This window comes from Bison bison, unplaced genomic scaffold (genome assembly GCF_000754665.1).
Source record: "Bison bison bison isolate TAMUID 2011002044 unplaced genomic scaffold, Bison_UMD1.0 scf7180017864317, whole genome shotgun sequence".
NCBI classification, from domain to species: Eukaryota; Metazoa; Chordata; class Mammalia; order Artiodactyla; family Bovidae; genus Bison; species Bison bison.
In genome coordinates this window covers 3,096,774-3,109,174 of record NW_011494889.1, presented here as the reverse complement: position 1 = coordinate 3,109,174, position 12,401 = coordinate 3,096,774, and the positions used below count along the sequence as shown (strand labels likewise).

General features: G+C 35.6%; 1 protein-coding gene across 1 annotated transcript in view; it reads right to left on the bottom strand.

The window, feature by feature from the left end:
• The window catches only part of DNAH14 (dynein, axonemal, heavy chain 14), a 376,195-nt gene that overhangs the window by 222,563 nt on the left and 141,231 nt on the right, over positions 1-12,401 (bottom strand). Inside the window, exons 22-25 of the mRNA XM_010852937.1 lie at positions 8,621-8,792; positions 7,232-7,336; positions 7,021-7,139; positions 6,164-6,238 (exon numbers count right to left, since the gene is read on the bottom strand). Of these exons, the coding sequence (XP_010851239.1) occupies positions 6,164-6,238; positions 7,021-7,139; positions 7,232-7,336; positions 8,621-8,792 (471 nt within the window). The remainder of the gene's footprint in view (positions 1-6,163; positions 6,239-7,020; positions 7,140-7,231; positions 7,337-8,620; positions 8,793-12,401) is intronic.

The following is a 12,401-nucleotide window of genomic DNA, read 5'->3' as shown; positions in this document are numbered from 1 at the left end:
CAGAAACTATAAAATTCCTAGAGGAAAACATAGGCAAAACACTCTCTGACATAAATCACAGCAGGATCCTCTATGACCCACCTCCCAGAGTAATGGAAATAAAAGCAAAAATAAACAAATGAGACCTAATTAAACTTAAAAGCTTTTGCACAACAAAGGAAACTATAAGCAAGGTGAAAAGACAGCCTTCAGAATGGGAGAAAATAATAGCAACCGAAACAACTGACAAAGAATTAATCTCAAAAATATACAAGCAGCTCCTGCAGCTCAATACAGAAAAATAAACGACCCAATCAAAAAATGGGCCAAAGAACTAAACAGACATTTCTCCAAAGAAGACATACAGATGGCTAACAAACACATGAAAGGATGCTCAACATCACTCATTATCAGAGAAATGCAAATCAAAACCACAATGAGGTACCATCTCATGCCAGTCAGAATGCCTGCTATCAGAAAGTCTACAAACAATAAATGCTGGAGAGGGTGTGGGTTAAAGGGAACCCTCTTACACTGTTGGTGGGAATGCAAACTAGTACAGCCACTATGGAGAACAGTGTGGAGATTCCTTTAAAAACTGGAAATAGAACTGCCATACTACCCAGCAATCCCACTGCTGGGCATACACACTGAAGAAACCAGAATTGAAAGAGACACATGTACCCCAATGTTCATCGCAGCACTGTTTACAATAGCCAGAACACGGAAGCAACCTAGGTGTCCATCAGCAGATGAATGGATAAGAAAGCTGTGGTACATATACACAATGGAATATTACTCAACTATTAAAAAGAATGTATTTGAATCAGTTCTAATGAGGTGGATGAAACTGGAGTCTATTATACAGAGTGAAGTAAGTCAGAAAGAAAACAATACAGTATATTAACGCATATATATGGAATTTAGAAAGATGGTAATGATAACCCTATATGCGAGACAGCACAAGAGACACAGATGTAAAGAACAGACTTTTGGACTCTGTGGGAGAAGGTGAGGGTGGGATGATCTCAGAGAATAGCACTGAAACATTTATATTACCATATGTGAAATAGATTGCCAGTCCAGGTTCAATGCATGAGACAGGGTGCTCAGGGCTGGTGCACTGGGACGACCCTGAGTGATGGGATGGGGAGGGGGTTCGGAGGGGGTGTTCAGGATGGGGAACACATGTACACCCATGGCTGATTCATGTCAATGTATGGCAAAAACTACTACAATATTGTAAAGTAATTAACCTCCAATTAAAATAAATAATTAATTTTAAAAAGTAATGAAGAAAATATAATTATGAAAAATATCCCCACATTTTAATTTAACACCACACTTATTATGTGCCAAAAGTACATGTTTTAATACTGTTATGGTGAGTTTCTTTTTTCATACAGAACTTCAAAGTTTCTACATGGTGAAATTCTTCAATCTTGTGCTTTATCTCTGACATCATGCCTTAGAAATTCTCAACTCTAAATTAATTTATTTTCTTCTAATGCTTAAATTACTTCATTTAAAAATTTATCAACATTTATTAGAATATTTTAAATGAATATTCTTTAAATGTTTGCTGCATTACAGTGTCTATTTGTATTATTTTCTTATCTTTGCTGCTGAGAAGTATATTTATAATAACTTCTTAATTATTTCAAAGTAATATCAGTGGAAAATGCACCTTTCACCAATTAAAATGACCTTTTATTTAATTTAATGGCCTTATTTTCACTGTTTCATGAAATACCTTTACTGTTTCTTTCATAACTTATTGCATTGCTGTATCTCCCAAACAGCATCTCCCAAAACAAAACATTTTTATTAACAGTTAATAAACACACTTGCATGAATATTTATGATAATTAGCTTGGGTTTTGTTAGTTCTTTGCTTTTTATTTTGATATTTATTTTTTCCATGTTTATATTTATATGAATATACACACAAGTGCAGTATAATTTATTTCCTCCATAGTTTTGGAAATATTTGTTCTAAGTTTAAAAAAATCTATCAGGAGAAAGTGGATCAAGATTTCTAACTAAACAGTCCTATCTTCATTCTGAACCATATTCCTTCAAATGAGAGAAAATACATGAAAAATTACACATATAAAGAGTTGGAAAACAAGAAAGTATGTTCTAGTGCATTAAAAACTTGAGAATTTCCTAACAGATGGAAAAAATGTTGAGATTTGAGCCCAGAACAAATCTTTAGGTAAATTAATTAAGAGAGGGCTTTCTCAATAGGGAAACGAATGGGCCTCTGCCTCCTCCAATTCCCCTTTCCCCCATCCTGAGCTGCTATTAGCCATTCAGAATGAAAATCCAGGGAAGTGTTTGGTAGAGTTCTCCTAGGTTTGGGGCTGGACAGAGAAGCAGAATGAAGCCTGAAATAACTCCACACATTTTAAAAGACTGTAGGAAAGAAAGGAGGAGAAGGAAGTACAGAGAGGAAGGAAGGAAACAAAGAAAGCTGACATTGGCATTTTTCCATAAGAAATAAAATAATGAAACAGTGCTGGAACTAGAGTGGCAGCCAAATGTCATGGGTAGCTTGTGACTGCCAGCAGAAATGAAAAGCAACCTCCATACATTGAAAGAGAAGCTACTTTTCTCTTACTTACTTACTCTTCTCTCTACTCAGGACTAGGTCCTACACATTCTGCTTGTCAAGCAATACCTACAGTCTGATAGGTACAGATACTAGAAACTAATATTTGTAATTAGAAACTAATATTTGTTTGTAGGAGAAGAGGGACTTGCCAGTATAAATATGAACAGATAACCAAGAATGGTGAAACATTTTAGGGAAATTAATAACAAGAAAAAGAGCAGAAATCCTTTCCAATAGAAAAACTAAAATGAGGAAGTAAATGAAAACAAAACAAACCACAAATTTGCTAATCATGGATAATTAAAAGTGTTAGTCACTCAGTCGTGTCCAACTCTTGCCAACCCCATGGACCAGAGCCCACCAGGTTCCTCTGTCCATGGGATTCTCCAGGCAAGAGTACTGGAGTTGCAATTCCCTCTCCAGGGGGTCTTCCCAACCCAGGAAATGGATTCTTTACCATCTGAGCCACCAGGGAAGCCCAAGCATGGATAAGTATTGACCTATAAATAGAGAACTAAGAGCAATGTGGAATAAAATCCTAAATAATTACAAGGTGATGAGAGGGAATTATGAATTGACTCATGCTCTTTGGGGAAAAATCAGAGATACTACAGAATTTGATTAAAATGCTTCACTAAGTATATTAAAATATTGAGTATTCACTAGGAAAAAAAGTGTAACTTTAGCACAGCTACAATAAAAGAGATTAAGAAACTCAGTCTAACAATAGTAAGTGAAAAGAAAACCCCAAACCAAAAGTCCAGTTAGAAAACAACAGGATAGCAAGCAGGAGTCCAAATGAGTTGATAATAAAAATAACTGCTTAAAGGCAGCATATCAGTAAGCAGGAAACAGCACATTCAAAAGATTACTTGAAGAGAGTTTAATGAAGGTACACTCTGCAGAGGATGAGGGCAGGGTTAAAGGAACCAGCAGGGCTTGAAGTATCACATTTTAGCAAATGGGGGTCATTGTTATCAAAGGATTGAATGAATAAGGGGAACAATATTACTGGAAACTGGTGAGAGCTGGGGACTTTGGAGAAGGGCCATTTGTCAAAAGCTGTGACTTTAGGTAAAGGAACTTAAGAGTCTGTCAAAACTGTAGTAAGGCAGACAGAGAGTCTCACATTTGCCCTACCCAACTGGGAGCTAGAGGGTAAGAAGTCCATGTATATGAGCACTCATGGACATGAGCATCCCAGATGGACATAAGACCAAAAAAAAAAAAGGCAGAGAATGGATCTTTCGGGCATACATACTAACCAGCACTGAAAAGTACTTTAGTATTAGTAGAAAGTAAAAAAAATAAAAGCAAGAATTAAAATCCCTTCTTCATTCAAGAAATATTTACATGACACAGAAATGTTAAAAATAACATTGTGTTATAAATTATTGTGATTATGGAAACAAGCATGGCATTATTAGTATTAAATAAAAAATACTAACTGGTATAAATACTGATATTTGACTAAAAAAACACTCTACAAAGAAGTTTATGAATAACAACAGAGCATCAAAATACATGATAGATATTAAAAACACAAAAGAAATGGATGAATCCACAAAAAGTAGGAAATATTTTAAGATAGCTTTCTTCAGAAATGGAGAAGGAAATGACAGCCCACTCCAGTATTCTTGCCTAGAGAATCCTGTGGGCAGAGGAGCCTGGTGGGCTGCTGTCCTAGGGTCGCACAGAGTCGGACACGACTGAAGCGACTTAGCATGCATGCATGCATCTTAGGAAATAAAGAGCCAATAAATAAATAAGAAAATCGAGGAAAGTTAAACATAAGGAAATTTACTCATATAATTCATGACATCCACAAATTAAAGGCAAAAGTGCATGTGAGTTTCTCAGTAGATTCATAATACATCTGATGTAATTGCTGTTGTTGCTGTTTAGTTGCTAAGTCATGTCCAACACTTTGCAACCCCATGGATGGTAGTCTGCCAGGCTCCTCTGTCCATGGAATTTCCCAGGCAAGGTGGATTCTTTACCACTGAGCCACCTGGGAAGTCCTTGATATAATTAAACATTCTTATTTCTAAAAAAGAAAAAACTCTGCAAACTTGGAATAGAATAAAACACTTGACTTTGATACAGGGTATATTCCAGAAACCTAAGTATCATAAATGGTGAAACATTAGAAGCTTTCCCAATAAAATTAGAAACAAGGTAATTAAATAGTTAATTCCACTAGAGGACTGTAAGTAAAGAAAAAAGTATGGGAGACCCCTGAAGTTAATGATCACTCAAGAAAGCAGGTTTACTTAACTACAAAGTGAAGCAGGCTTGCTTAGCAACAAAACTTGCAAAGAAGGCATGAGACATGCCCCCAAACAATTAAACAATGATGACACGAGACCCACATCCTGCCCAGTGAGTTCAGTAAGTTAATGGTTCCTAAGACATGCTCCTCTGCATGTACTAATGGAAAATGTGACATTATACTAAAATATGAGATGATTTACCATTTTTAGTATATACCATCCTTCTGCTGATTTGAGTAGTGCCATCATAGTCCTAGTTTGACCATGAAGGGACAAGAAAACCCCCCCATCTGATGAAAAGAAGGAGCTGATGACAGCAATGTGATGTCTAGTCAAGAATGAGAAAGAAGGTGGTCTTTCCCCTCTCTACTTTTCCTTTGATTATAAAACTGTAGCCTCTCAACGGAGGCACCCTTTTGCTCACCAGCTTGTAAGCCTCACAAGCAACCTATTCTAATAAGTCACTTCTTATCTATCACTTTGTTATTGTGGTTTAGTTGTTTAGTGTCTGACTCTTTTGTGACTCCATGGCCTTTAGCCCACCAGGCTCCTGATTTTCCAGGCAAGGATACTGGAGTGTGTTGCTATTTTCTTCTCCAGGGGATCTTCCTGACTCAGGGATCAAACTGTCTCCAGCACTGCAGGCGGATTCTTCCTGGGAAGCCCCATCTATCACCTTGCCTCTCACCAAATTCTTTCTGCACTGAGACATAAAGAACTGGAGCTCCTCAGAGCTCCCCCCTCAGATGCATTTTAACAGTTTTAGGAGTAAATAATTGGAAATGTAAAAGACTGATCTAGTCAAATTAGTTTTAAAAATTCATACCCTGAGGCTCTTTCTTTAAAACAGAATGCAATGATAGAAATATAAAGAAGATAGCATTAAAAAAACTAAAGCAAATAATCAATCTTAGGAAGCAAAAGTAGGACAGAAGTGCGGAGTACTGAAGTGGGCTGCAACCAGAGGCCTCCTGGGCGCTAGGTTTTTTGAAAGCAGGCAGAGGTAGATGTCAGTTCAAGTCCTGGCCAGTCTTCAGAGACTTATGAATTTCAAGGTACACAAGACTGTCCAGATGTTGTCCATGAGTACACACTAAAACTGACATTTACACTGCAAAAATGAGTGTTTTCCTTTTAGTCATGTGCCATTGTGTTCTATCAAAACCCATTTCATAAAAGACTATACTCCATATATTTCTCTGGGTACTTCCCACTTATATTAGTAGATAATTAAACAAGCTTAAAAATATGTATGCATATACATATAATCTTAGGATTTAAAAATTGTACTTACTTTTTTACCAGATCAAACATGGTTTTCTCTACATTTACCAGCCATTGTTCTATACCACTTCTTATACGGATTTTCCTATAATTTTTTCAAAAATAATTATTATGAAAAATTCTCTTTATTATTTTTATTCATGTTTCATTCCTTTGGTCAGTCTGTAAAACTGTCTTAAAACTACACCTATAATATTCATGGGCCAAAGGACTATAATTCTATACTGTCTTTGGTATTTCTAGATCTTAAATTAGAAAATAGATCACCTAGTTTTAGGAAATTTTGACATCAAAACAATAAATCTGAAAAATTAAAAGGAGCCAGTAAAATATGAATTTGCAAAATAGATAAATATTACAAAACATTTTTGGCTTCCTTAATGAATCTTCCAAATAGCAAGCCAAGGTCAGGGCCGGGTTAGAGGATTTGTAAATGGGAAGGTTTGGGCATAGTAATTTTTAATCAACTCACTTTAGGAACCTCATGCCAAAGGCTAGGGAGCTCTTACAAGGGGTGGCAAATTGCACTAGTGTAATGGAAGAACTTCATTTACTATAATTGCCAGGAAACCATTCATGACAAAACCAGAAGTCAGAGGAAACAGCAGTGGGAGTAGCATCAGCAACCCTAAGGAAATAGCAAATTTCCTTCCTACCTATATTCATATAATGAAACTTTGTGTTGGCTTATAGGATATATTAATATATATAGATATGGAAAGGTAAAACTCTACATAAGTAAATTATCTTTGAAGAAATAGTTTGATTAGCAAATGTCTATGAAATGTCAGAAACTTCCAAGCAAAGGTTTTAAATAATGAAGATTTACAGAGTCTAAATGCTTAGTTTATGACATAGATATCATACTTTGGCAGCACAAGAGTTTCTCCTTCAGCAGATATGAACATTATCACAGCATGAGGGCCAATTTCTTGTTTCCATATCAATAAGTGTCTTATATTTTCAAAACATTTCACAAGATGAGGCTGTGGGCCAGAAACAAACGTCAATAACATTATAAAATTCTGACTTGGTTGGATAATAACATTGCTGAACAGAGAATAATGAATGATATTACCTGTACACACTCAGGATTTCTGCTATCAGATAGAATATCAAGAAGTTCAGCATTGCTAAGAAAGTAAAATCTTGGGAATATCATTCTTTTAGTTTCAAGATAGTCCTGTACAGATTCAAAAGCAATACAATTCAGAGTATATGATTAATCATGATATTAATTACATTATCATTTGTGCCTACATTTACATACAAAAGGCACATTATTAAAGTTTCAGTATACATAGTAGTATCAGTCAAAATAACATACTGTGCTCAACAAAAGTTATACTTAAATTACTAACCAAAAAAAAAAAAGAACCATAACTAAAGCAATTTAAAACAAAAACAAAAAATCCAAGTCTTACACACATGTACACACACATATTATTGATCATTAATAAAGCACTGTATTTTAGTATTATCATCATTGCTTTCCAGTGTTCCCAACTTTCTGCTCTTAATTCCCTATCCTTCTGGAGAATAAGTTATCATTTCAGCAGGCCACTTCACATTCTACTATACAGAGAATTCCTGTATTTCCACCCCTACCCACAATTTATCTGTGTTCACACCAATCTTAAACTCTTCTTTTCAGAGGAAGAGATACTACTCACTTATGTGGGTGAATTATCCTTGTTTTATTTACTACTCTCCTATATCTTCAATTTCTTGGTTGCAACAGACTTCTTAAATTCTCTCGTTAAGTATATACATTATATACATACACACATGCATGGGCAGAGAGCTTTCTGTAGGTTGTAACTACTATATGTGGGTATTCTGGAGGGGTGATCATAACCACTAAGACTTATGTTCAACAAGCAAAAGGGATGAATGCCTGGAAAAAAAATCTTGGTTTATGAAGTAAAGTGAGTATGTCCACCACAAATCTCAAATATTAAAACCAGTTTTTAAAGATATGCATGGCTAGCTGACATTTTAATGTACTGGAAATATAAAAATATATGAACCAATATACAAATATATTAATTTATACAATCATCAAAATATTCATTTTCAACTTCTACTGATTTTATCAACTTAACAATAGTTGTGGTGCTAATATAGATAACATTAATTATTAACTACTTTCTTTCTGCCAGCTCTTGTGTTTTAAATTCATTATCTCATTTAACACAAAACTCCTCAAGGTAAGAGTTATTCCCAGTTTAAAGTTAAGAAAAACTAAGCTCTCAAAAATTTGATACTTTGCCTAATGTCATCTCGATTGATTCAACCATTTTTTTGTTGTTTTTAATAGCATTTTCATAAACTTATACATGGTGAGAGTTTGAAATATTGTTGGCTGCTAGAGTAAAGAAGAAAATCTACATTGGAATTAGTTTCTGTAGTACATTACATTTTGCAGATTAAATGATTCTCCACTTTACAATTGCTATAGTTTTACCTCAAGATTTTTCTTTATATATTCAAGATGTATATTGCAATTTTGCAGAATTTCAAGGACTCCTGCAGAGGTAGCTATTTGCAAAGCATCCAGTTTGTTGTATATTTTTGACATTATTTCTTTCCACATGGAAATGACTTGAGAGAAGAGTTTTGCTTCTGCCGGGAGCTGCCTTTGGAGAGAAAATTTGAGATAATTTTGTTTTTGAAGGGGCTATAATAAAAATCCATAACCTAGATGCATTTGCCACTGAATATTGTTCAATTTAGGGCTTTCCTGGTGGTTCCGATGGTAAAGAATCCATCTGTGGAAGACCTAGGTTCGATCCCTGGGTTGGGAAGATCCCCTGGAGGAGGGTGTGGCAACCCACTCCAGTATTCCTACCTGGAGAATCCCCATGGGCAGTGGAGCCTGTTGGGCTACAGTCCATGGGGTCACAAACACTTGGACATGACTGAGCGACTAAGCACAGCATTGTTCAATTTATAAAATGTCCTGAGATTATATTTTTGCTGACCAATCACTAACTAAAGATTTTTTTGAATGTCTATTATGTACAAGTGATGTACTTGGTAGGGAATACTAGGATAAATTGGACATACATTCATCATTTAATAAGATAATATTAACACTGAGTCAGAGAGATAAGACAGATATATACCAGGTTCTATATAAAATAAGTTGAAGCAATCTGTGTCCTACAAAATGTAGTAAAACAAAGGGCTACTGAAATCCTAGAAAGGAAATGCAATTTGGGGAGAGGTTTTGGGGAAGAAGGTATTTGATCCGAGTGTTAAAGGAAAAGAGAACTGCAGAGAGGGCACTAGACTTAGGAGCAGGAATATAAAGGCACGTATAAGAAAATCTGAGTTCTATTAATAATTATTTAATCTTAGAAGATTAGGAAATGTAAAGCAGGTTCAACATAAGTATAGAAATTTTCCTTTACAGATTATCAGTATTTTCTCTCCTTGGAAAAAGGAAGCAAATGCCACACGTGGCATGGTAATCTAGTGATATATTGAGTTTTGTTGCTATTGCTGTTGGAGTTTAATGAAGGAAGTGTTTTCAGAAGTTGTGTGATCTAGTTCTTTCACTTTTTCTGCTCACGCAATTTCCCTCTCCCATCCTACCCTAGCTCCAATCTGAATGGCTTGGAGGTTGAGGTGGAGAATAAATTGAAGGGAAAGCCTTAAAATTTTTTTAAATTGGAAAATAGTTGATTTACAATGTTGTGTTAGTTTCAAGTATACACCAAAGTGATTCACCTATACATATACATATATCCATTCTTTTTTAGATTCTTATCCCATACAAGTTATTACCGAATATTGAGTTATCTGCGCTACACAGTAGATCCTGAAAAGTTATGTATTTTATATATATAGTAGTGTGTCAATTTAATCCCAGCCTCCTAATTTATCTTTCCCCTGCTTTTTTGCTTGTGGTAACCATGTTTGTTTTCTTCATTTGTGACTCAATTTTTGTTTTGTAAATAACTTCATTTCAGCCATTATTTTAGATTCTACACATTAAGGGATATCATATGATACTTGTCTTTCTCCATCTGACTTACTTCACTTACTATAATCTCCAGGTCCATCCATATTGCTGCAAATGGCTTATTTTGTTCTTTTTATGGCTGAGTAATACTCCATTGTATATACGTACCACACCTTATCCATTCATCTGTTGATGGACATTTAGGTTGTTACCATGCTACTGTAAATAGCTCAGCAATTAAAACTTGGGTGCATGTACCTTTTCAAATTATGGTTTAATGGGATTGATAGATCCCACTGGTAGTTCTATTTTTAGATTTTTAAGTACCCTCTATACTTTTCTCCATGGTGGTTGTACCAATTACATTCCCACCAACAGTGTAGGAAGGTTTCCTTTTCTCCACATCCTCTCCAGCACTTATTGTTTGTAGATTTTTTTCATGATGACCATTCTGACTGATGTGAAGTGATACCTCATTGTGGTTTTGATTTGCATTTCTCTAATAATTAGGAATGGGCTTCCCTCATGGCTCAGTGGTAAAGAATCTGCCTGCTAATGCAGGATACACAGGTTCAATCCCTGGTTTGGGATGATCCCCTGGAGAAGGATAGGGCAACCCACACCAAAAGAGTCAGGCATGACTTAGTCACTACATAAAAACAAAAATTTCTACAGCTCAGCAAAAATCTTAGCAGGGAGAGACTTCAATCTCACCTACAGTTTAGCATCTTCCCAACGTCTCTGGGAGGTTCTAGTATAACTCGCATTTAGTTGGGAGTGAGGGTAAATGGCACTACATACTATACTCTCAAAAATTCCCCTTAAAGAATTCTTTTCTCTATAGAAGGCTTCAGCATCCCTTAATTAAAAGCCCCGTTTCTAACCTCACAGCAAATCCTGAAAAGAAAAACTTGGTGATAATGTGAATTCCTTAACCTGGAGTTGTATCTCGCCATCATTTAAGAAATCTTTAGTAGAAAATAGAATTAAAGTTTGAATTTATGACATTAAGTTGTAGTCATAAAGAACATATCCCTAAAAGTATGTGGTTTCATCTTTGAGAACTATCAGAATACCCATAGATTAATGAAAGACTAAAACATTCAAATGACAAGAAACATACATGTATAACAAAAATGTGTATTGTTCCCTACAAAGCAATACTTACATCTAGACTGTTCCTTTTGTAAAACTCTAATAGCTCTCCTTTGCCAGTAAAATAAAGTTCAAAATAGTTAACCTGATATTCAAGGTATTCTTGTAATCTGTTCTAATATGCCTTACAAATACCTTCCCCAGGTCTTCCTACTTTATTTCAGAATGGCTTCTAGACTATCTTGTGTAATTTTCTGCTAGTAGTTTCAATTCTGTCTACAGAGTACATGTCTCAAGTACTCTTGAGAGCTATCACTTAAAGACAAATTAATTCAAATGTTACAAATAAAAGAAATGGTAGAATTTCAGACAATTTTTCAGTTCAGTTCAGTCGCTCAGTCGTGTCCGATCTTTGCGACCCCATGAATCGCAGCACGCCAGGCCTCCCTGTCCATCACCAACTCCTGGAGTTCACTCAGACTCACGTCCATCGAGTCAGTGATGCCATCCAGCCATCTCATCCTCTGTCGTCCCCTTCTCCTCCTGCCCCCAATCCCTCCCAGCATCAGAGTCTTTTCCAATGAGCCAACTCTTCGCATGAGGTGGCCAAAGTACTGGAGTTTCAGCTTTAGCATCACTCCTTCCAAAGAAATCCCAGGGCTGATCTCTTTCAGAATGGACTGGTTGGATCTCCTTGCAGTCCAAGGGAATTGTTAGGACCTCTATTATTTCACATGGTTCAAAGCAAGTGACTATCATTAATGTGTGAATACTATTAAAAACATATTTATTGTTCACGTGAAAACCATACTAATATTCCAGAACTAAATAGACATCTAGCATTGTGGCTTAAGTATTATGACATTTGTCACTTATTTCCCAGTACTTAATAGCTTTATATCAATAATTGAGAAATAAGGATTTTTTTTATAAAGATGATGCTTTAAATCTTTTAAAAAAGGAAGATGGTTACATAATAATGATTTGGCAGATTATATTTCTATACCTATAGGTAGAATAGTTTTAGAGTGTTCACTGAGGAAATTATTTCTCTCTCTTTTTTTTTTTTAAACTTTACAATATTGTACTGGTTTTGCCATACATCAACATGAATCTGCCATGGGTGTACACGTGTTCCCCATCCTGAACCCTCCTCCCACCTCCCTCCCCATACCATCCCTCT